The sequence below is a fragment of the Gavia stellata genome, chromosome 22 (genome assembly GCF_030936135.1).
Source record: "Gavia stellata isolate bGavSte3 chromosome 22, bGavSte3.hap2, whole genome shotgun sequence".
Lineage (NCBI taxonomy): Eukaryota > Metazoa > Chordata > Aves > Gaviiformes > Gaviidae > Gavia > Gavia stellata.
In genome coordinates this window covers 11457429-11482468 of record NC_082615.1, presented here as the reverse complement: position 1 = coordinate 11482468, position 25040 = coordinate 11457429, and the positions used below count along the sequence as shown (strand labels likewise).

Below are 25040 nucleotides of genomic sequence, written 5' to 3'. Positions count from 1 at the left end.
TTCTTCTCACTTTTCCACTGTATAAGACAAAAAATAACTTATCTGTCCTAACATAAACAAGAAGTAACTCAAAGCAAGAGGATGATGCAAGGTATACATTCCACATTCCTTTCTATAGCATTTTATTAGCAGGACTACTCGACTCTCTCTGAAGTCAGTGTTTTTTCCTTCATCAGTAATGGGAGCTAGTGGAGGTGCAGGTAATCCATTGGGTAATCCAAAGAGTAAGCAAAGACTGCTTTCTCCATTTAACAAGTACCGTGTAGAAACATCGCTGCGTACTGATTGTGGATGGGCATGAGCGATGCGTGCAGCCGGACTCAGAGCACCAGATGGCAGCATTTGTTGTCTGGAGATCCTGGAGAGCTGGGACTGGCAGCTTAGTCCTTGACAGTTTATGCTATTAAAGCCCCTAAAGGTCAGCTGCAGCCCCTTCTTCCTCCTCCGCCTCGATGATCATGATAACACTTAGTAAGGGTAATAGATAAGGGCAAAGCAAACACGTATGTGCCACCTCTCCCCACTCCTTTCACATGCAAAAGATAGTTTCCTTGCTCTGAGAAATGCTTGCTCTCCTTATTAGACATTCACCTTTCACCTGTTCCCTCCTGCCTGTTTTTCCCCTGCAGGGCTCTAGACCCTCAAGGGGCTCCCAGTCATCATGAATACCAGTGAAGGATATTTAGCAGATTTAGCCCTTGCTAAGACTTTTTTCCTGTAGCAGATTTCATTCAAATACCAGACATATCAGTAGGAGCGGGCTTTTATCTGAGAGGGAAGAGCTTGACTGGAATTTAAACACTGAGACAGGGAGAACCCTAAAACCTATCAGAAGGTACCTAACCCTCCTCATGTCAAATGGCAGCACGCAGGATGCCATGGCTGGGAGAGGCCATTCCAGGCACAGCAGCTGGTTTCCCAGTTTCTTCACCTCCATTTCCTCTTTAGGGCTTGAATTCATATGCCCAGGCTGGAGAACACAAACCAACATCTGTCATACAAAGTTTTCTGCATTGAAAAAATATTCACGATCAGATGGCCGCACTCTGGACTGGTTTTGGAGTTAATGACTGAGTTGAGGTTGTTACTGTCAATGGTTACTGCGCACAAAGCAGAGTTGGTGCAATCACAGGATTGTCAGGAAAGGGAAGCCAACTCCCGATATATTCTTCCCAGCAAATGCACACATCGGAGCAAGAACTATCCTTCTGGTGTCCAGCATGACTGTCTGCTGTCTCTGCCAGAGCATTTTCCTCAGGTGTGACATATACCCAGATCCCAAGAAGGAATTTAGCCCCTAACTACTACCTCCACCATGTTCTGAAAACCACAATTTAGCTATTTCTTTTAGACATCAGAGACACCTCATTTCTTTACCAGAAAGACCTACAATTTCCACACACAGCACCTCAGCTTCTATTTCGTGCCCAAAGCCCAAGTGCCCCAATCTGCCAGAGCACAGATCCTGTGACCTCCGAGGGCTCTTTGTAAGGCTGGGCTTCAGCAACACACAGAAGCTATTCCAGCCGGTGGAGCAGCTTGCCCTGATCTCACAGCCACGGCCGTCGCGGTGGCATGGCTGTGCTCAACAGCAACACCTGCTCCAGAGGCCACCAGAAGTTTTCACACTGTAGTAGAAGACAAGAACTGTTTGTTTCTCCTACCTCTGCTAATTAAATAGCCATTGTAGGCAGCTAGCTAAAAGGAAGATTGACCAACATGGTTGCATCAGTGAAGCTACAAAAATAATTGTGTTGCCCAAGTCTCAGATGCTTCTGTGGCTCTGCTTTATCAAGGCTTCATTTTAAAACCAGCTCATGATGATTACCCAAGCAGCAAACATCCAACTGTAGCAGTTGCTCAGAAACTGTTTTTTGAAATACAAGGCACTGACTCTGTTTTTGTTTGCTGGGTTTTTTTGTTTTTAAACTTTTTCCTGCTCCACAACCCCATTTGCCATCTGACATGCCTGTTTCAAAATCAAACTATGCTAATCCACAGGGACAGTTTCAAGACCTTCAAAAACAACTTTTCTGTTTCATTTTTGGGTTTTATTAGATCTTCCCACTAGACCCATATGAAAAGAAGATGTTTTCCCCCCAAAACATGATGAATTTAAAATTATTCCCCTGCTGCATTTGCAGTGTCGCTCATGTGTTCTGTGTCCTAGGGATGAACTGCCATCAGCCCCACTCCAAGCAAATGCTGTTTTGAAGCTGTGTGTTTTCATACTTCCTCCTGCCCCAAAAAAATCAATCATCTTCACAGTTGCAGGTTTTAAACTCTGTAACAGGGGAATACTACGGACACTTGAAGGCCCACATGCTGCAAAGGGGGATTAATCTAGGCAGATGTGTCCACACGGAATCTGCCTCATTTAGATGGTATTGCATGTGGCTCTTTTTCCAGAAGTCCTGTGGTGCACATCAAGTGATCTAGGGCCAATGACTTCAGCACTCACATGAGGATTACTCATCTAATTAGGGGGTTTGCAGGCTCTGCCCCTGCGTTTCTGTGCACTGTTAATGTCATTGTACTGACTTCTGGAACATTTGTCATTTAGCAACTGGCTCTGGGGTTTGTTTTTCTTTGTATTTTCCCTAGTAGAGCAGACCCCACAAGGTAGCAGTGACATTAATCACATGAAGCTGTTCTGTGCACAAATGCAGGAAGTTTAGAGTGTAAATTTCGTTAAAAAAAAAAGAGAAAAGGGAAAACTAAACTCTTCGAGGCAGTGTTTAGGCAAGGAGGCAGAGAGGAGGGCTGTCTCGCTTTCCGTCAGCAGTGTCATCACCAGCTTTCCCCGCAGCACTGAACCCTTCCACGCCCCAGCCCCTCGCCCGCCCCGCATGCCAGCCGCGGCCCCCCCAGCAGCCCGTCCCCCCGGCCCGGCCGCTGGAGGCAGCGATGTGCCCCCAGATGTGCTCCCCCCAACAGCTGCCCGGGCTCGTCTGATGCAACCACAACATCACCACGTGGCCACGCACAGCTGTTCCCCGCCGCCAGCCAATAGCAGCCGGCTCCGCTAACTCCGGAGGCGGGGCCGTCCCGCCCGCCTCTCGCGGATAGGTCGAATCGCGACTCCATCTGCGGGTAGGGCGGTCCCTCCAGCGGGGCGCGGGCCAATGGGAGGCGGCACCGCCCCTGGTTGCCGCCAGCGCCGCGGAGCGGGCCGGGGCCGGCGCGGGGGAGGCACCGCCGCCGCGGGGGCCGGAGCGGGCCGAGCCGCCGCGCCCGCTCCATGGAGGCCGCGGCCGAGGCCCCGGGGGGGCCCGCGGCGCTCAGCTGCTTCTCCTACAACCAGGACTGCACGTAAGCGGGGCGGGCGCCGCGGGGCGGGGGGCGACGGCAGCGCGGCGGCGGCCGGGCGGGGCTGGCCCGGTCCCGCGGCCCGGAGCGGGGCTGGCCCCACAGCCCCCACGGGGCATGACAGCTCGGAGCAGGGCTGGCCTTGCAGGGCCGACCCCCGTGGGGAACCCCCCCACCACGGGTCCGGCTCCGTGGGGCTCTGGGCGAGGCTCTTCTCCCCGCGGCCCAAGCGGGGTTGGCCCTGGGGGATCCCACCGCCCCCCAAGGCCCTGCCCCCCCCCCCCACTTTGGGGGCACCTGGCTCTCCCTAGACATCCTCCCATGCCCCCAGGTTAGGTCTCTGGGAGTCCGAGGGAGGCAGCCAATTCAGAGGAATCTCTTTGTGACCTCCCCAGCAGTTTGGGAAGCTTTTTTGGAAGTGACTTTCTCCGAGGGCTTTGTCTGCTGACAGCCCCTCCACTCCCATGGCCCTGCGGCCACTTCGTAGGTGGCAAAGTTGCCCAGGGCTCCATGCCGAGAGCCCTGCGCAGGCTCTTGCTGAGCAGCCTGTGCTAAAGTACCACCCCACCACCACCTCAAGACAACAGAGGGTTTCCTCAGAGCCTCTCACCCTTACAGTATTGCTAACCTGTGGTTTACCTGCTTCAAAGCTGAACATTTAAGAACCATTTCCAAGTGGGACAACAAACATCCTGAAGCAGCGAGCTGCGCAGTGTCTGGCAATCATAGCCCAGAGCCAAGATCAGCCCAGATCATGGGGTACAAGATAAGAATCACACATACCAGCCTCACACCTGGAAATATCATTACCTTTGCAGCACTGCTTTGTATGTACTGTGTCTAAACAAAGAGCGCTTTGACGGGTGGCAGTGCACTGCTGACGTGAACCTGCTGGCCACTGCCGCCAGCACAGACGCTGTGCTTTGGTATTCTGGGCCAGCTGCTGATTTAAGACATAGATGTTGCTGCTTACTATATCTGGAACTGAGAAGAGCCAGCACTTGGCATGACTGCGCCTTGCACTACATGCCTGCACCCAATGCCGTTAGCAGTGAGAGCACAGCTTCCACAGCCCTCAAGTCACATAGATGGACCAGCTCTTTGCTTAGGAAACAGCTCCCTTTTATGTCCCAAAGGTCCTGTCTGCAGCCTCCCAGGTAGAGATATGCCTGTTTGTTCCTCCAGAACTATATGAATGGATGATAGTTTGCCGTCTCACAGGGACACTGTAAACCTACTTCTGAAGGCTTCAACAGCCTCAGATGGAAAGCAGGATTTTTGGGTTTTTACCTTACATGCTTTAGGTTGAGAGTGGAAACTGAAGTTGTGCCTTCACAGATCACTGTACCAGGAACTACCCATTTCCCCTACATGCAGGTACTCTTGCTATCACCTGGAGGCCACAAGATCTAAACTAGCAAGCTTTTCTCCTCTCTTCCCAGCTCCCTGGCAATTGGAACTACAACTGGATACAGGCTTTTCTCCTTAAGTTCTGTGGAGCAACTGGACCAGGTCCACGAAAGCAGTAAGTCTACTGTTTCACTTCAGTGGAATGTTGGCCAACAGTCTTTACCTGTATTACTGCACTTCAGTCTGCCTTGAGGGGGTTATTCTGCTCACTGCTGTTGCAGAGATGGCATCTGTTTCTGCTGTACCCATATCAGGAGATGAACAGCTCTGGCTATTACCCTGTGCACAGCAGCCTTTACAGTGAGCTACAGCCTTGGAGAAACTTCTGAACAGTCAGCAGTACTGTAACAAAGTTGAAGGAGTCCCACAAGTTTAGAGTCCAGCTTCTTTTTCACTGCTGTTGGTCTGACAGCAGCAGTCTGTCCTGCAAACCAGCATTCAGAGGCAGTTTACCACTAGCATGTTTCAGATACATGGACAGGAAACTGCAGACTCCCAGCACAAATGCTGGATAACTCACAGGCTCTCAGTCTAATGTGGTATTTAGAAGCAAGATGTTTTTAACAGGTTTCCTGTGTAAGAAGGTCATTCACAGCAGGCTTTCAGCTATTAGCTGTGCTCAGAGCACCACGCAATGCACTTAGCCCAAAACAAGTCAGACCTCATGGAGCACATGCTCTAGTCTAGTTCAGGCCATGGCCAGAAGTGTTTCAGCCAAGATGCACTAAAGATACACCTCACAGCTGGGATATGCTAGTCTCTCTCCACTGGCTATAAAGAGAGCCTCAGCAACCAGACATAGCTGCATTATTTGGAACAAAGTCCAGGCTCATTTCCTCTTTACCTCACAGGGTAACTCAGCTGCTATACAGCAGCAAGCCATCAACTTATTTTAAAAGTATTTAGGAGTTTGGATTGCCCCCAGAGTCAGGCCAAAAAGAAACAGATCCCTGCTAGTGACATGCTCAAGGTGATGGGCTGAGACATGAGCAGTCCCTGTACCTTCAACACAGCACAGCCCAAGCACTGAGCAGCATTCATGGCTACCTACACTAGAAGCAATAGTCCCTGGTGATTTAGGTACAGGTCCACCAGGACCATTGTAACAGTGCCTTCTCAACACAAGAAGAGTCATCCCAAACATGGTCTCTGCAAGACCTACCACACCACTGTTCACCACAGCTGTGCTAGAGCTCTCTAGAGACCACAACCCCAGTGAAAGGGAGAGATTAAACATATCAGCCTTCCCTAAGAAGGCTGGGAGAAATGAGACACCACACAGAATAAACACAATTTGTTCCTTACCTCAACAAGTACTCACTCACTGCAAGAAATCCCCTAACCAAGTTTGATGTGCTCCTCCTTTTTATACCCCCTTCCCAAGGATTAGCTTCAGCTGGAGGGCCCTGCCCAGGAGAGGCACAACAGCACTGTCAAAGGGGGCTGGCTTAAATTCTGTCTTCAGGGGAAGGTTCATTAACCCCTTCTGGCTCTGTCCTAAATGCTTTGTGCCAGGTGTGAGAAATTTTTAACAAAAGCAGATGTTGAACACCTTAGCACTGAGCATTCCAACCCGATTCCCTCTTGAGTCTTACTTGTTGCTGCAATCAGACCAACCATAAGCCAAGCTAAAGACTCTGTCTTGCTTTCTTTCTATGCCCAGATGAAATCCCAGATGTTTACATCGTGGAGCGTCTGTTCTCCAGCAGCCTTGTGGTTGTGGTCAGTCATGCCAAGCCACAGCAAATGAATGTCTACCACTTCAAGAAAGGGACAGAGATCTGCAACTATAGCTATTCCAGTAACATACTGTCCATCCGGCTGAATCGTCAGGTGAGAGGCTGGGGAAAGGGGTTAGCCAGAGTTGTCCCACTCTGGCTCTTTGCCGGTGTTGACTTCCCAGCTGGGATCCCGCTGGCAGCCTGGGTAGGTTTGCACAGAGACTGTGAAGTGGGGCTGGAGGGGTAGGTTCCTGTCGTCTTCTGTCAGCTCCACTTCAGGCTTGGTGACCTCTGACAGAGGAGCAGGATGGTTCTGGATATCATCTGCTGCAACTTAGCAATGAAGCTAAGTCCTTGTTTTCATAGCAGTTACACAAAGGCTTTTTGTTGTCTGCCTTCTTGTCTATTCAGCATGCAGCTCTGCCAAAAACCCACCTTTTCATCTTCCTCCCTCCCTTGGATTCCACATCCTGACTTCAGGCTCCCCTCTGCCATCTTGGTTGCAAATGAGACCTTCAAAGTTGGTAACAAAACCCAGAAGTAACTTGAACTCCATGGATGAGGCAAAAGGCTGCTTCTCAAGTACTGCTAGCGGCCTTGTTTTATTTTTAAAGGTATAGAAAACATTCAGGCCACTTAGAAGAAGGCTCTTAGAGTGTTATTCTCTGAACTGACACAGCCTCATGCAGCCCTGAGCCCTTTTGGAGGATTTTAAGTCATCTTTTCTTTTTGTCCATAATTATTTTCAAAGTATACGCCATAAGAAGCAGAAGACATTTTACAATGAAGAAATAAGCAGTCTGTGTAATTGTATATAATCAGCCTCTCCTCAGTTAGCAACAGTGAGTCCTGCAAGTAAGGCTCTCCCATAAGGAAACTCTGGGTTGAGTTTCCAGTAAAGCTGTGTTTGCCCAGAAGCTCCTGTGCTACAATTAAATCTGTCCTAAATTGATTTTTTTCACTTAAACTTACAATGGAGCTGGCAAAATAAGGACTTTCTTTGAATTGCAGATAGATGTATATGTATAAAAATAAACTGGGAGGTTCTGCTTAGCAGCTCTAGGAGATTAGTGTGAGAATAAAATAAGTTCAGGCTTTTCCCCATGTGCTGCTCTGGAGATTGCCTGAAGTCGATGCATAGGCCCAGCTTTGCATCCATGTTCCTTGGCTGCTTTATGAGCTTGGGTTCAAATCCTGGGCTGAGCTCATCCTCTAGCCGTGACACACCTGGAGAGATTTGAAGATGCTACAGGTACTTGGGTAGATAGAAGAGAAATCACTGTTTCAATCCACGTTCAAGATTTAAACTGCTGGCAGTCAGGTTCCACGTGTGCTGTGACATCTGAACCCCTTGCCTGGGTTTTTGTAGGAAAGCTATACTTCATTAAAAGTCCATAGAAGGCCAAATCCCATACAAGGCTTTAACACAGGAAAATGGTGGGAAATAAAACAGGAACAGGTCTCAAACAAACGGTGCGTGTTTCGATTTGATCTCTCTGTGAAAAAGTCCTTGTTGTGCAAACGAGCGACTCCCTTGGTTGTTGATCCATGGGAATTCTTTGTTCCAAGCTCCATTATTCAAGTGTGTTAAGGTAGATTGTGATTTGTCGCGAAGTAGGGAATAAGGCTGTGCTGTGGGACTGGTGAGAAGCTCTCCCGTAACCTCCCTGGGTTTTCATTCCCTGCTGAAACCCTGCTGAGCTCTTTGGAGAGGCTTGATCCTTTTCCCTGGCTGTGTCCATACCCAGCACATTTAAGTCCTCAACATACAACTCAGTTATCTAACCTGATTCGTGTCAAACTGAGGTACTAAAGAAAAACACGCATGAGCAGTAACGTTTTGTACAAGACGCAGTGCCTCAAACCCTGTGTAGCCATCACACCACCAGGCACCTTCTCTGAGGCTCCGTGTGCACAGTGAGGATAAAACCCATTCCTCATCTCAGCAGGGTTTGCACTGATGTTAGCATGGGCTACAGGGCTGCATGGAGGGCAGGAGGCAGAGAACCAGCCCTCTCCAACTCCTGGTGAGCTTGTCGAGGCCCCCTTCGCCTATACAGCCCCCACCCCCATCACTGTCCTGGATTTTGTTCCTGTCAGTGCCAGCATCTTTTGCTGTAGCTCTGGCTGCTGCTTTGCCATCATCTGGAAATCTCCCTTCACCTGTAGATCAACAGCCGTGCCTTTTGCAGTTCTGGGAAAGCACTTGGTGGCTTTGCCGAAATCAGCTGTATAAATATTACTCTGACGGTCTCTGCTAGCAAGTTGATGCCTGTTATTGTAGAAAAGGCAAAGTCTTCCTGGAAATGCAAAATGGCTCTGACACAGCCCCAGATGCTGTGGTTAGCAGGAATAGAAGTGGGAAAGAGTTTGATCTGAGAGTAATGGTGGAGCAAGGCAAAGATTTTCTAATGTGGGTGTTTCAAGTTAGTGACTAAGCTCCACATTTAGATACTGAATAAGTGGCCTCATTTCTAAAGAGGTGGAGGCTTCCTGTACATGGATTCGGGTGCTCCAACTTCAGGAGCCTGGATGGAGTCTGGCCTTACGTTTTTATTGGGAGGTTTTCAGTGCTTCTGGACACTTGGCACTAACGTAGGTGGAGTTGTGTGCTCGCTGGGCTTAGAAAGCGCAACCCTTCAGCCAGATGCAAAGCCTGGTCCCGAAAAAAGCCTCTGTGCAAAATACCTCCATGGTAATGCGTAGAGATCCGGACCAAGCTGAGACACAAAGTTGAGTGGTCACGGAGATGGTGGCCCAGTGCTAAGGTTACAGCATCAGGCTTCCGTTTTCCTGTCTTTCCTCCCCATCGCTTGGCAGCTCCTCTCTTAGCAGCTGCCTCTTGGCTGGCTAGGTGCGTGTTCCTGACGAGTTCAGCAGAAGAAGTACAAGCACATTAACTTGGAAATACCCTACCATCTGTCAAGATGGTGTAAATGTGACTGTCCCTGAACAAATATTTCCCAGCCCAGTTTTTATGCAGTTCTGCAGGGTACATAAAGCAGAGTCTTGCCTGCTGATGCCGAATGGGAAAAGAAACATTAATTTGCTGAAGAGGTGCATTAGGTTTAGCAGCAGTGGGTGGCCCATCACCTAAATGTTCACTCCCAAATCAGGAAAAAGTCAGGGCACATGGTCCCATCTGTAGGCATGCTGACAAGCAGGATTGGCAGCCTCTCTGCTGCTGCGTCTTTGTGATCAAAAAGTAATTTGCTATGAAAAGAACTGCAAAGAAAAGTTGGGGTGGGAATGGATGGCAATCAAGGCCCCATGGCTAGGGTATAACCCTGATGTGTCTTCCTGTTCCTGGCGTCTGGGGTGTGGAAGATCAGCCCCTAGAGCAGCAGAGAAGTCATGATGTTTTAGCTGCTTTCTAAAGCAAGACCAGATGCAGGCAGCTCTCAAAAGCAGAGTCGTACAAAATCAAAGGTTGTCCAGTGAGAGGGGATGGAGAAGCAGAAGAGATCATGTTTCTGTTACATTTCAGTGTGTGAGAAATTCCTATTGAGTTTTTCTAACAGTGAAGATTTGGGCGTGTGAACTGTGGGAGCAGCAGACAGAGGCACCATGCCCGTGCTGGTGAGGTTTTGTGCATGTCCCTTGTGTCCTTGCAGAGGCTGGTTGTTTGCCTGGAGGAGTCAATTTACATCCATAACATTAAGGACATGAAGCTTCTGAAGACTATTCTGGATACGCCTCCAAATACAACAGGTAAGCACATAAAATCTGTGTGAAAGGGAGTGATCAGCTCTGCAGGAGCTTTGTAGAGCCACAACACTCACGTTAGAATTTAAACCAGCCCGTGGTTTGTGTATCCTAATGCAGCACTGGGGAGCCAGAAATGCATGGAGGCAGTCAGTTGGGCTTGGGAGAGCAGAAGCCCGGCTCTGTCCTGAACAAAACCCTGCTCTGTCCTGAGCAAATGCATCAAAGGAGGGCAGAAATGGTCAGTGTGGTTTGACTTCACCTCCCAGGTTCGATTCCTTCCTGTCCTCGCGCAGGATGTCCGTGCAGCTCACAGCTTCCCGCAGTGTGCCTTTATTCTCTTTCACAAGCGGAAAGCTGTAAGGCAGACCAGGACCGCAAGCTTCCCTCCACGTATAGGACAACTTGAAACTCTCCCTCCGGGGCTCCCTGGCCTTCCTTCACTGTGCCCTGCGTCAGAGAGTCCCACGGCGTTTTTACTCCCCGGAGAAAGGAGCCCTGCTTCCCCACACTGCCGGCGTGAGTCAGCTCTGCAGTGTCACGCTGTGCTGCAGAGCTCGTCACTCCCTGCAGACCTGTGGTTAACCAGGTTCTCTTTTGGCCGTGGACATGCACTGCTCCGCTAAGGTAGAAAGCTCCTGTGATTACTTACGGGCTTAGGGTCAGTCCCAAAGTGATTAGTGCTGTGAAGATCACCTGGGGCAGAAAACACAGCCAGGCACAGCACTAATTCCCTGCCAGGAAGTTCCCAGGAGCCCAGGCTGCCACCTGATATTATTCCACATATGCTGCAAACCCAAGGGGCAGGGCAAGTGGCAGCAGGACAGATCCTCTCTGTGCCGCATAGGGTGAATCCGGCTTTCCTGCTCATGGGAGTGGAGCTATTTTTAGCTGTGGAGAGGGAAACTTGGCCAAGCGCCTGCGGCAGCGCTGCCGTGCGTTGCTGTGATATCCCAGTCGGTCGCAGGCTGCAGCGTCGTTTCACGGGTGGTTGATCGGGAAGTTGCTGATGTGCTCATGCCTGGCTTCTGGGCTTTCAAGGGACGCTCTTCCGGCAGCTCCCTTGACCTACTTCAGGTCTCAACAGATGGCCTCTCCATGTGGATTAAACATACTAAACACTGCAAATATAATTAAAGTTTAAAACCTTCCCGAGAAAGCCCAGCAGTGGCAAGAAGGGCAGGGATACCCAGGCCTGAAGCTGTTCTGCAGTGGGGCTGAATGATCAGGTCATGGTTTAAGAGCAACAGCAATCAGCACTCACCAGGACAGGACTAGGCTGCTGCGGATCACAGGACTTCATAGGGGCTTAATTTTTTAAAACCCTTTTACCACAGCAGCTGTGATTGAAATGAGCTGAGGGACAAGCACTGTGCCACGCGTGCTCCCTTCGTCCCTGGGCCATCTGCTTTGGTCCCAAGCCTGACCTCGAGGACAGTGTGTTCAGGAGGCCGAGGCAGTCCAGCCCCACCGCTCTTTGGACAACCCTTTTCGGAGCGGGGATCTGTGCCGGGAGGGCATATAGGAGCACACGGCAAGCGTGCCACCCCTCTCCAAAGTGTGCACCATGGGCACGGTAACACCAGCACAGTGAGGACCGGGATTTGCTGCACACCCGCCAGCCAGTCGCAGTGAGATCCCTGGCCGTTCCTGGCCAGGACCTGGCTCCTGGTCCAGCCTTCTCCACGCAGGAGAGGAAAATGCCCGTGGTGGGTGAGCCTGTTGTTTTTCATGTGTACTCAAACATGTTTTTCATGTGGCTCATGTCAGGGGCAGGATTTGCACTGAGGAGGTCACAGGAGTGGTGACATGCGTGCCACGAGGGCACATCTCAGGGACAACTGCAGCTTTGGAAACCACTTCATGTGGCTCCCCCCAAGCCCCAGATGCGCCTGGACCTGTTGGCTTGGGGGCAAGGTCAGGCTTCTCGGATGGGGTAGCTTTTTTCCACGCTGCTCGAAGAAGCCACCTGCGATGTGGCATTCCCAGAGGTGCCATCGTGAGCAGCACCAGCCTGCCTTCCTCCCTCCTGAGCCTGCCACTGCACGCACCGACCCTGACCCTCGTCAGGGCTGTGGGGCTGCCGAGAGCAGAGGAGCGTCTTCAAAGGCTGCCCGTGTCCCTTGTGATCCTTGTTCTTTGTGCGTCCCTGAGGTCAGCCCAGTACACTCGCATCTGTGTTTTCCCCTGGCCTGGTTTCCCGTCCGCCTCTCCCAGCCAGGCGCGGAGCAGAGGGAGCGGGTGACTCACACCAGCCGCTCAGAGCTTGCTTTGTTTAGCTTGAGCGTTCTCTAGGTCCTCCACTTAAGAAAGGGCTACGCTGATCCCCCCCGTGCTGCCTGGGCTGGGGGAAGACCATCCTGAAAAGACACCCTTGCTCATCACGAGCAAAGTCGCTGGGCTATCCCTGCCTTCCTCCTATCCCTCCCTCTTCGAGTGCCTTTTAATCGCCTGCGTTTTGGTGCTGCTGCGTCTCTTCTCCCCGGTGCATGCCGTCCCTGGCATGATGTAAATGCCTCTGATTGATAGGGAGTGGATCCCTGGGGCTCCTGGCTGATCCCGCAGCTCCTGGCTCTGTGGCGGTCTCTTTGTTTAGTTATAAACAATGACCTAAAATGAGAGCTTCAGCCGATCCTTCCCTGCTGCTGGGCCTGGGCCAGGGCTGTGTCCTGACACGACGGGTTGCACAGCATGTGTGCGCGCATCCGTGCATATACATGCGCGCGTGTGGGCGTCCTGTTTGGGGAGCATGGCAGGATCTCCGGCAGCCTTTAACCCTCCGGCTTCCTCCGCACGGGGCACTAGGTAGGACCCCCCAGCGGGGGCCAGGAAGCTCAGGTCATGCTAAAGCCTTGAGTCAGATTTGGGAGGACTGTGAGCCCGCGGACGTGGTGCAGGAAGCAAGTGAGACCCATTCCTGTGTGTGACAGGATTCACCGGGATGGGTCCTCAGCCAGCGGCAGAAATGAGAGGCAGGAAGAGATGCTCTTTTCCGAGGTCACCTGGGGGACAGGCGGATGGACACATCCATCCATCCCTGTCTCATCCCGCAATTCCTGTTCACTTTGAGGGGGGTGTTTGGGAACCTTTATGCTCGTGTTGGCATAAAAACAGATGGCTTTTATGGGGAAGAATTCTCCCTATGGCTAAAATTTAGTTAGGTTCAAGTTCCTTGTCAGCCAGAAACTCCTTGCACAACTGTGGCGTTTGCTTTGTCTTTCTCTGCTTCCCTTTTCCATTCAGAGAAAAAGGAAACAGCACTGCCCAGCCCCACAGCCACTACCTTGCTGTGCCAGCCTTCACGTGCCAGGCTTCATACCAGGGCTACATCCGCGATGCGCTGCTCATCTGAGCTTCTGATGCAGCACCTACACCCAGCACACATCTGGAGGTACCCAGATGTGCTTGGACAGGAGTCCTGTTAGCCCTGAGACCAGGATGTCCCTTGCTGTGTTTCATGCACCTATTCTTGCCTCCTCAAAGGAGATGATTAAGGGGGAGAAGCCAAGAGCGTGCCCAAAAGCAGGGTTGAGCAGGGTTGGCGAGGACGGTGGCTGGGAGAAGGGAGCCGTACTGTCCCATGCCAGCAGGTGTCCCCACGGCCGAGGCATTGCCAGTGCGCAGCCGGCGTGCGCCCGGTGCCGGACACTGCCCCAAAATGAGACAAAGCCTGAACCCCCTGTGGTGTCCATGGCCGCGTTTCTGCTTCCCGACCTCCACCAGCAAACAACCTCAGCTGCGTCCTTCTCGCCTTGCCAGGTCTGTGCGCTCTTTCGATCAACCACGCCAACTCCTTCTTGGCTTATCCCGGCAGCGCGACCAGCGGAGAGATCGCGCTTTACGATGGAAATACTTTGGTAAGTGTGAAGCTCGCCCATTTGGATACCAGCAGGGACTGAAAACAAACAGGACCACAGCAAAGCCAACAGGGCCTTTGGGAAGGATGAATAAATACACTCCACTGAGCTAGACTGCAAGGGAATTGCCTGGGGCAGGCATGTTCCCCATCCCCCTTGCTTGGACGCCATGCAAAGCCTCTTTGAGATCACGACATCCACCTCCCAGTACGGGATATTAAGGGAAATGTGACCCATCACCCTGCAGCCTGAGGGCCGCTGCCGGGCTGACACAGGGGTTCCTATAGAAGCTTCAGCAGCATATCCCGTGGGAGTGATGTGACCAGGGTGGCTCAGGGAGGGTTGGAGCAGCTCCAGGCACAACAGAGGACCTGGAGCAGCTGCTTTGTCACACCGCCGGCTGGAAGGGATGCCGGACCCCAAGTCACAGAGAAGGCGAGGTGTCCAAAGCCCCATCAGGAAATCTGTCCCTGGCTGGAAGCAGGGTCATGATTATCTGCTGTTTATGCCAGGGCTTTGGATTACATAAGGCTGTCGCTCTGTACGTGCAGCGGGAGCTAAGGATCTGCAGCAGGGGAGGAGCAGAGCACAAGGGGAAAACACGCTGCTGCTGTGAGAGGTACTAGCGGGGGCCTGGGCTCCCTGCAGGCATCAGGGTGGTGTCACTGCAGCAGGATTTGCTGTACAGCCGAGCGAATTGCAGGGAGCCCAGCTCTGTCTCTGCACAAAGAAATGCCAGGCTTCCGAGAGGGCGTACTCGTGATCCCGCAGCCTGGAGAGGGGGGGAGCTGAGGACCTCTGCCCCTGAAATGAGCTTTCTGTAATCACAGTGGCTGAGTGGGGAGTGAGCTCAAGGCAGGGCAGAAATAAGCAATGCTGAGGATATTGAAGGGATACCGTAAGTGTGATATGATCCCGCGAATCCATATCAGCAGGCCTGGATAGGGTGCGAGGCAGGGAACGCCCTGCCCTTATGCAGTCTAAGGAGCAACATGTCTCTTTGCACTCACATTACCTTCTGCCCTACAGAAAACAGCCTGCACGATTCCTGCCCATGACGGGCCTCTGGCTGCTCTCGCCTTCAACTCCACCGGCTCGAAGCTGGCAAGTGCTTCCGAAAAAGTGAGTGAATGCCACTGCGAGCACCCTCCCCGCTGCCTGTGCTCTCCGCCCGCGGTTGGCAGGGGTGATCCCAGCCAGCTGAGCTGCCTGGAGCATGGAGGGCATGACCTCTGAGCTGCCCCTGCTTAAACACAGCCAACAGAGGAGGGGCACTAAAAGCACTCTGACTTGTAAGAGGCCAGTGTATCGGGTTCAGATTGACCCCGGCTGGCAAACAGGAGGGGCCTTTGCAGGTCCTAAGTTTCCTGGGTGTGTCAGAGAAAGGGCTCGTGCTCTTTGCCCTGCTCCTGTGTGATCTTTCCATTTGCGTTTTTTGCAGGGCACAGTCATTCGTGTATTTTCCATTCCTGGTGGGCAAAAGCTCTATGAATTCCGGCGAGGGATGAAAAGGTCAGTTCATTCTTCTGTCGGTGACAAGTACACAGAGGGCTCCCGGAGCAGAAATGTAAACACAGGGACAGGGCAACGTCAGATCCTGGTGGCTTTGGCATCTTTTGCAAAAAGAAAACAAGAGCAAGCGTATCAGATAGAAATGTCATTGTGCCAGACAGCCACGCTGCGCCCAGCTGCCTCCGGCAAGTTTAGTGATTGAATTCAGTGTGTCGCAGAGCAGGGTGATTACAGAGAACAGAGGTAGATTCTGTCCATTTACTCTGTCCTTTCTTGCTTCTTACTTGAAATAATGAAGTCCCCAAAGTTATCAGCCCAACTCTTGTTCTCTCAAAGGAGGTGTTTTAAAGCTACTAAGTCATTTGCAGAGAGCCCAAGTCTCAGTGGCGGGGATGGGCTGTTGCTGCCCTTCTGCAGGCTTCCTCAAATGTTCTCAGTAGATCTTTCCCTGACTTTTCCCTCTTCCCCATCCCTGACCTGCCTGTGATTTTACACCCACTTCTGCAAAGACAAAAACTGCCGTGACCGAGACACCCCGGCCCTGCTGAGCCTGCGCAGGAGGAGATGCCGCATGTATCCAGCTGCTCAGCGCTTTGGATATCCTCCCTGGCCTTTGCAGTACCAGAAGCTTTAGCTGCTGTAGCGAGGCTGGCACAGATGTTCACTCCACAGACAGCTCTGCGAGCAAGGACATTTCCACCTCTCTGGCTGTTAGTCACTACCTCGAGGCTACCCCCAGCTCTGCTGAGAAAAGTGATGAGGGAAATGCTAGTCAGTCAGCCCGCAGGCTCGGCAGCCAGGCAGGGTGCTCCTCGCCGTGTATGGGTCTGCTTCCTCCCCGACCTCTTCTCTGTGAGCAAAACCGAGCAGTTCCCCTTGAACGGTATGCCATGAAGTGACCAGTCCTGTCTTTGCTTGGCCCTAGGTATGTGAACATCAGCTCTCTGGTGTTCAGCATGGATTCCCAGTTCCTCTGTGCTTCCAGCAACACGGAGACTGTGCACATCTTTAAACTGGAGCATCTCACTGACAGGTGAGGGGGTTAGCCTGGGTTAACCTGCCTGCCCCAGGGGTGTCTCTGCTTCAGGTGTCTGCCTTTATGCAGCTGACCTCTTATTTCCTCACCACGTACTCTCCATGACCAATACCAGCTGAAAATTGTCTCTTTGGCTTTGTGTCATGAGGGACTTACTCCTTCGAAAAGCTACACACTGCATCCCTGCTGTCAGCCTCTCCAGGCCTGCTCTGGGTTTATTTGCTGCCACTGTTCCCTGCCTCCTTCCACTGTATCCAGCTAGGCTGATGCACAATGCACGCAGGTGCTCCAAAGAAAGCCTTCACGTATCTGAGATCAGGATCATTTTGGCAGTTCCTGATCTGTTTTGTCACGCTGGCGGCAGTAGCCCCACTGATGCTGCTTTGTGACTCCCTCAGCCGGCCAGAAGAGCCTCCAACCTGGAGCGGTTACATGGGAAAGATGTTCCAGGCTGCTACCAACTACCTCCCTGCTCAGGTATCCGGCATGATGAACCAGGATCGAGCCTTTGCCACTGTCCGCCTGAACATCTCCGGACAAAGGAACATCTGTGCCCTCTCCACGTATGTATTGCCATCTGCGTTCCCTCTGTCACGCCAGCCTGTGAGCAGACAGAACTATCTCTGCGGAACACCAGCACTGTGGCCCGTTATCTTGCACTCCTGCCTGCAGAGCACGCAGTGCGGGTGCGTGCTGTATCTGTGTGCAAGGGCAGATGTGTTTGGACTCATGATGCTTTTCTCATTAGGATTCAGAAGCTGCCTCGACTGTTGGTGACTACGTCAGATGGACATCTCTATATCTATAACTTGGACCCGCAAGATGGAGGGGAGTGTGTCTTAATTAAGAAACACAGGTAACTATACATCCAGACACATCTGATACAGAGGCTGATCTTTTAAAAAATTAAGGGAAACTTCACCTGAAAGCACAAAATGGAGCTGAAGGAGCAAGAATGTTAGAACTGACTTTGTGATTTTAGCTGCCTGATCCGACAGGCGTGGGTGGGAACCACATCAGCAGGCAGGGAGACGGGGCTTCTTGCAGAAGGAACCAGAGACCTCTCAGATCCCTAGGCAGTTGTGGGACATCTCAGCTTAGACAGCAGAAGTGGGCAGGCTGTGTCTTCAGAGATGCCTCTAGCAGTAGAGCGCTGACCACCATGGTGGCAGGAGAGCAGAGCACCTTCTCCAGGCGTGAGTGGGTGCTGGAGAGCTGACTTTGGGAGTGTGATGGTGTGGAGTGACGCTGGGAGCTTCCGTAAACAAAAACCCACACAGATGCACGCCTGCAGGCATGCAGTGCCAAAGCAGAGTCTTCCGTGCTGCTGTTCAGTTTGTATGCAAATTTGATTAAGCACGTAAGCCCCCCCCCCCCACATCTGGGCTACTTGGCTCCAGATGTGAAGCCTTTGGGGTGGGGTGCGATGTAACATGTGCTCTAAGCTGAGAGGTGGCTGACAGCCAGGAAAATGCCAGCAGTTTTTTGAAAAGCCACAAAACAAAAGCACTTCAAAGCTGCGCTGTCCAGCGTGCTCCGGCCGCCCCGCCGCCTTCAGACACCGCTGACGCCCGCCTGCTCCCGTCCCGAAGCGGCCATCCGGAGCTGGCAGGCCAGCTTTGTATGTGGGTTCCTCTTAGCATCAGAGGACTGAAAAGGGCCCTTGGGTCATGAGTTACGTTACATCATACTATATCTCTGCTCAAACTCTGTCCTAAACTAGCCAGCGCTGCTTTTCCCATCTAGTCCGCTCCTGTTGGAAGCCCTTTGGAGCCCCCTCTGTGATGAGAAACACTGTTTTCCTTTGTAACCTAAAGCTTTTGTGGTCAATCTGTTGCCTTCTATTCTCGTGCCAGCATTGTCCTCTAGCCGAAATAGTGCTTTCCCTATCTTCTGCTTCCCCCCTGCTTTACTTGTAGAGCACAATGCTCTCCTCCTCTGCAGCGCTGCGAGGGCTGCAGGCAGTGCCTAGATGCGGTGATGCGCTTCAAGGAGACGTGGATGCATGTGCTTGTCTTAGCCAGTGCTGGGGGAGGAACGGTTGGGATCAGAACTAACTCTTCTCCCCTCTCTTGTTCCTGTACAATTAGTCTGCTTGGCTCAGGAAAGATGGAGGAGAATGAAGAAAACGACCTTCGGCCTCCGTTACCTCAATCTTATGCAGCAACTGTAGCTAGACAAAGTACAGTGCCTTCAACTTCGACCATGCCAGGTAAGCATCACATCTGCCATTCCTCAGGCAGAAGCAAGAAAGCCACCTGGGGCAAAGTGGAACGTCTCCCGACTTCCAAGGGTTCAACCAGAAGCACCACTTGTGCAATGCAGACTGGGGCAGCAGGACTCTCCGGAGCTCAGCTGGTTCATCCCCTGCCCCAAAACCAGGCCAGGCATTTTCTGCTCTGCTTCCCGGGACCCCTTGCCAGCGCTTCTCTTCCTTGTGCAGAGCTGCGCCACAGACGGGCTCACCAGCAGAGCAGTAACCACATCCGAGCTTCACAGTTCGTCAGACAGCAGCTGCTGCCAGGCTGGTTTCCAGGAGTTGAAACCGTGGGTGTAGGAGTCAGATCTCACTATTTTTGTGGCAAGATAGCTACAGATTCTCCCGAACCTCTTACACCTTACCCTAACAAAGCTAGCACTAAATTGTTGCAGGAGAAGACTGGGTGACTATCTCATTATATTCACAACTCTAAAGGTCCTTATTCTGGATCTTATTCTGGAATTGGTGCTTACATTCATGGTGGGAGGAGGAAAGCTTCTGCCACAGGAGCTAGCCATGCAGTCCATTCCCTGATCTGTAGTGTCGATGGAGATACCCTTCTCTTCTGCAGTCCCGCAGTGCTCTGCCAAAAAGCCAGAGAGAGCAGCTCTGTGCTAAAAAGGTGATAAGATAGTGTCTCCACTGTTTGTTTCCAGCCTCCTTCCATCTATTTATCTGTAACGTTTTGTATTTTTACTTGGACAGGTTATTCGGAGGACGGTGGTGCCCTGCGAGGAGAGGTTATCCCAGAGCATGAGTTTGCAACTGGACCAGTGTGTCTTGATGACGAGAATGAGTTTCCTCCTGTGAGCATTCAGGACCCCTAAAACTGCAATTCAGCCCTCATGCTAAGAAGAAAGTATTAACCTCTTTCAGAAGAGATACTGTCACCCTCACCTTGTCCCAGCTCACTGTGAAGCCTAAAATAACTGATTAAGTTATAGGGACAGTGCCAGGAAAATGACACCCCCACTAAATGGCAGCTAGGGATGGGGCAAAGATGATCAAACCTAATAATTAGAGATGGATCTGAACAAACTAGTTGAATGAAGTGCAGATGCAGAATGACGTTCAGATCCAGATCTGACCTTTGTGCCTTGTGCAGATTTCTAGTATTACTAGGAATAGCTTTAATTTGAACAATACCATCATTTAGAAATAAAAACTTAATATTCCCTGTTGCATTTACAGTCAGTTGTACTAGTTTATGAAATGCAACTGGGGTATACCTGAACCTCACCAGTCTCTTCATTTCCAAGCTAGCTGAAAAGGGAACTCCTTTTCCAAGTACAAAGATGAAATGCATAACAGAGTTTTAAACCGTTTTATGATTTTTATATGGCACTTTCTCAGTTACCATTGGAAGAAGATACTGGCTTTTTAAAATCTAACTTAAGCCTGGCAGGTCTCTCCTGCTCCTCTTCCTATTACACACGCATTTATTGTGTTGAGTGTCTAACCCCTAAATGGACAGATGTTGGAACCGTGCTATGATCTGGTTGTAATCAGCGGTGTCTTCGTAATAGTAATGCATTAATACAGCAGAATATTGTAATGGATTTCAAGTTGTAGACTTGGCAGGCTTTTGAATCCTTTACTCCGTTTTTACATATCCTGCTGTTGGAGTTTTGCCAGAGAAAGAGGAAGTAAAAAGTTTATCAGGATCCCAGGATTTGTTCCATGTGCTGAGGCTGACCTCTGTGAGGCAATTCCTATGAACTGATGCAAAATGTTATTTAGATAAAAGATGACTAGCTCATGACTCCCTTTGAAACACTACCTAAATCCAGCTCAAGTCACGTAAACCTTAGACCAATTCTCTTTTGTTACCTGTAACATAACCTGTTGCAAACTGAGAACACGAGTTTTCTAGTTGTCCGACTCCGTTACCCAAGAATGTTATTTAAAATGTCCCTCCTCTGGTCAAAGTCGTGTGGCCACGGAGAAGCTGGTGGCCCAGGCCCCTGGAAGGAGCAGCAGGGCCAGAGAGAAACCCTTGCTTCCTTCTGATGAACCTACTCTTGAACATGTGGTTTGGGGACAAGCAAATGCCAGCAAGCAGGAATCACGCTGCTCCTGAATGAGCCTTCCTGCTGGGACTATGCCATATAAAAAAAGCAGCCCCAAACCCCTGCTGTACAACAGCAGGTGCTTTATTAAATGAACTTTGATCTGTCAAAACCCTGTGCTGTAATTAACCTGAGAGAGGAACTTACATGTGTGATGTTAGGGAGGAGGTGGTGTGGGAGGGAAGGCGCGTTCCAAAAATACTCCCTGATACGGTGGCTTAGCAATTGGAGCTTCCAGATAAATCCTCTGCAGCTAGGACTTCGGTTTTGCCCCTCCGTTGCTGACGGTAATGTGGTTTGCATCTGGTCTAACAGCTAGTGCGGCGCTGGCTCCCGCTGCGTGAGTGCATAAGGAGAGTTGGTCGGGATGTTTTGATGCTCTGAGTTTCACTGAACTTCGCTGTTTTCTCAGCACTGAGGAGTTCGGTCATAGTGACGCGTTCAAGGGGGTTTTCAGGCATCGGTCACTTGTGTGCGGAGAAAGAGGGAGAAAAAAACTGACCTTATCCAGCAAAAATGTTTTGACAGCGTTCTGCTTTGCGGAAACATGGGAAGGGTTTTGTTTGTTTTCCAGCATGCAACAAAAAGACATTTAAAAACCTCAAAACTTGTGACAAAATGGAATATTCACCCGCAGCCCACAACACGAGTATGGCTTTGAACTTAAGACGTACTTTTGGAGAATCAGCAGTGCTCAGACCCAGCAGTTCCTCTCCATTTTGAAATATCTTGCCTTCCCCTGACCTCAAGCAAGACTTCAGAGGCTCAGCTGTTAAGAGCGAAGAAAAGCAGCTTCAGTCTAACATAAAAACTGTTGCTGATTGTCAGAAACTGCCTCTTCATTAAACGGAAGGAGGGACAGATCAGAGAAGAGATGAGAAGCCCAAGGAAGGCTCATAAAAAGTAGCCTCAACAAGAGCGAATGTGGATGTTGCTACTGATTATACCAGGACTGCTGAAGAATCCTGCAGCAAGAGGGTAAACAAGTTCAGTTATGTTTCTCGCTTGCATCGATGGGGTGGATTAAGCGCTTTCAGGTCTGCTGTTGATCTTACACAGAAAGGACTGGGGCGTTATTGAGATGGACAGCGGCTCAAGCCTCAGGTGAGGCGAAGGTGCCGTGCTTGAGATGTGCTGGGAGGAGGCTGCGTCGCCCTTGCTCTGTGTGGTCAGAAGGCTTTGCCGGATGGGAAGAGCAAACCCAGCTCTGGCTGCAGATGGGTGCTGCGATTATGGCTGTTTTCTGGTTACCTGCCCGAGCAGCTGCCACCTTTCTGTGGGTTTATCAGTGTCGGTGAGGTTTCCAGCAGTGTTGGGAGCTGTTGGCGTGTGCTTTGGGTCGGGCAGGGCACTGCTCCGCCAGCTCCACTTTCGGGAGCCACCGTAGTGGCTCTCCCCACCAAGGCATGGTCAGAACAGTTTTTGGGTAGTGCTGTAAGGTTTGACAAAAGAAATCCTACAGGATTCAGCAAGCAAGATGGCCTGTGTGGACCTGAGGAATGCAACCAGGGGATCTTCTTCAAACTTCTGGGATTCAGAAGGAAAGGTTATTTCTTCCAGCAGATTGCTCGGTTCTTTTCCAGGCATACATGATCTGTCCTGCATTTGGCTGCACGCTGAAGCTTGTCAGCTTCAGGAGCAGAGTTGATGTGAAGTCTTTATCAGGAGAGCTATTTCATTAAGTCAGGCTAGATTGCATACAGCCGTCAGCTCTTCAAAGACAGCATCCCCTCGCTGATACACAGATAGTCTTTAAAAACATCTCTTTCAGATCAATTTTTGGGTACCTCCAAAAGTGTTTGGGCAGCCTGCCTGTGCTGCCAAAGGATGCTGCTGCCTGTGGTTCCTGCCCGCAGCGTTGGTCACAGGGTGCACAGGGCGGAACAAAAACTCCCCCCGGCAGTGAGCAGCAGCCGTCAGCAGCTCCTCGCTGCAGCTCCCGCTCCTGCCTGCTCCCTGGAAGGACGGGCAGGAGCATGAGCTCCAGCAGCCCGCGTACCACGGCCGCCCTTGACAGGACGAGGTCCCCATCCCGCTCTCTGCAGGGGGCAGAAATCAGTGCCCCAGCGTGGGGTCCGCACACATCCCCGCTGCTCCAAACCACAGATCTTAATACCAGCAACCAAGTTGCAGACGCATCTTTGGCTCTGCGGGACCAGTATTTGCCTAAGTTCCTCCTTGCTGTTTGCTGGATGGTGTTTCACTCGTTCTGTTGCGCGGATATGCGACACTAATGTTTTGAAGTGATTTTTTTTTTTTAACAGCTGGCTGTGAGCAGAGGAAAGGCCATAGATTTTGCTGTGGAGCTCTGCTAATCATCATGTTTCACGGGGAATGAGCAAGTTTGGCAGAACCTGACTGGCCGCTTCTTCCTTACGGCAGCTCCTGAGCCAGTAGCTCAGACAGGCATTTTGGGCAGCTGGGGCTTGCAGGATTAAGCCCAGCTTATCAGTACATTATCTGAGGTCCCTTGGGAAACGTGCAATCCAGTGCCAATGCTTGTGCCTCAAAACCGGGCAAGTGATGGTCCTGAAGCCCATGGAGAGACAGATCCCAGGAGGAGGAGCTGGCACAGACCCTCCTGCAGCTGGGGCTGCGGGGATCGCATCTGTACCGCTGGGAGATGCGGGTCACGTCTGGCAAGGCTGGAGCTGATAAAGGGAGACCTGCGCCTTGGCTCATGGTTAACGTCCACAGAGGCACCCGCCTCGGGTGCTGCGGCAGCCCCGCAGCTCCGCCCGAGCCTCTTTCAGAAGTAGGTGCACATCTCACCCCAGGGTCTCCGGCCTCATCCCGTGGCATGAGTAGCTGATGTGAAGTTGTTCAGGGTCCTCGCTGCTGCCGGTTTCTTCTATGCATCTGCTTTACTCTTTCACGCAAAGGTTTTGCCAATACTTAGGCTAGGCTTCTCTCACCTAGTCCAGGCTAACATGTAGGTGTTTAACCCTGGGCTCCATCTGGAGCTCCCGGGGAGACACGGCGATGCACGGCACGCACCTTTCCCCTCCCGCCATGCCAGGAGCTGAACTTTTTAGGAGGATTTAGCAAGGCAAAGGGACCTCACCCCCAGTAATTGAACTCCTGCAAGCGTGGCTGTGCTCGGCCCGATGCCAGTTAGAGGCAAGACGCACTTATCACCCAGCCAGATGGTTCCTGTTCCCAGGACTGTAAATTTGGGGAGGGGGAGAGTAAATAAATAAACCGCTCACAAATCTGCCTTTGAATGGAAAGTAAAACACTGTAGGACATCCCTCCCCCTTCTCCTCCCACATGCATAAAACCAACTTGAAACACACCCTGTTGCTGGGAAAAGTAAGGCCGTTCTGTTTTGATTTTGGTAGATAATCTTGTGCCGTGGAGGTCAGCCGGGCAAAGCGAAGAGGTCATGATGAGAAGCAAACATCCGCGCTTAGGACAGCTGCTGGGAAGTGCTTTGGAAAAGCCAGGAATTTCGAAGAACACATTTGTGAGTCCCCAAGATGGAAAAAAAAAATAAAATCCAAGGTGGGCAACTGCTTTTTCCTACGGTATGTTTAAGTGAATACCTGGCCCCACTAGCCCCTTGTTTTAATTTGTGTCTGGGTGGGGTGTCAACGTACTGTATGCGCATCACTATATTTAACAAACTATATGTTAGAACCACAATGTAAATGCTAATTTAATCAGATTTGTATGTAACCAGAATTTTATATACCCGTTTGTCCCTTTTCTAATTTATGCTGGTTTATGTGTATAAATGTACTTATAGGAAGATATATTAAACTTATGTCTTTGTACAGTATATACATACTATTTTACCCAGGCAAAGTATTTTTGCAGTGATATTAGAGAAGATGCCATTTGCTATGTTTAAAGACAGAATAAAGTCACGGTCTGTCCCTGGCAGCTCGCTGCCCGTGCTCCTGCTGTTCTTTGTGGGGCCCTAAAGATGTCAGTCTTGATTAAGTTTTATGAGTGGGAGAGTGGGTTTGGGGGGCTGGTGCGAGGACGCCTGCTTCCACCCGACCCACCTGGCCAAGTTCACACAAATCCACTTACGGCTTGTCCAAAGAAAGATCTGGGTGCGTAAATTGGAGTCCAAAACTGTTTCAGAAAACCCTCACTCAGCTGCTGAGAAAGCCCGGTGGTTTCTTAAGTTTCAGTTGCACGTTCGATTTTGCC

The 25040-nt window shown here is 51.1% G+C and overlaps 1 protein-coding gene across 1 annotated transcript; it reads left to right on the top strand.

Moving 5' to 3' along the window:
• Nucleotides 1-3241: 3241 nt before the first annotated feature.
• On the top strand, nucleotides 3242-24671 carry WIPI1 (WD repeat domain, phosphoinositide interacting 1). Its single transcript, XM_059828018.1, has 13 exons — nucleotides 3242-3312; nucleotides 4752-4834; nucleotides 6383-6552; nucleotides 10055-10151; nucleotides 13905-14002; nucleotides 15032-15124; nucleotides 15444-15514; nucleotides 16440-16547; nucleotides 16949-17113; nucleotides 17299-17406; nucleotides 18641-18762; nucleotides 19516-19616; nucleotides 24221-24671. The coding sequence occupies exons 1-13, from the start codon at nucleotides 3242-3244 to the stop codon at nucleotides 24266-24268; spliced, it is 1335 nt and encodes a 444-aa protein (XP_059684001.1). The 3' UTR covers nucleotides 24269-24671.
• Nucleotides 24672-25040: the final 369 nt, after the last annotated feature.

Excerpts from the sequence above, each read along its gene's own strand:
- WIPI1 (XM_059828018.1), top strand. The coding sequence starts at position 3,242 with ATGGAGGCCGCGGCCGAGGCCCCGGGGGGGCCCGCGGCGCTCAGCTGC. Across the intron at positions 14,003-15,031 it reads TTTACGATGGAAATACTTTG|AAAACAGCCTGCACGATTCC; the intron begins GTAAGTGTGAAG and ends TCTGCCCTACAG. Across the intron at positions 15,125-15,443 it reads TGGCAAGTGCTTCCGAAAAA|GGCACAGTCATTCGTGTATT; the intron begins GTGAGTGAATGC and ends CGTTTTTTGCAG.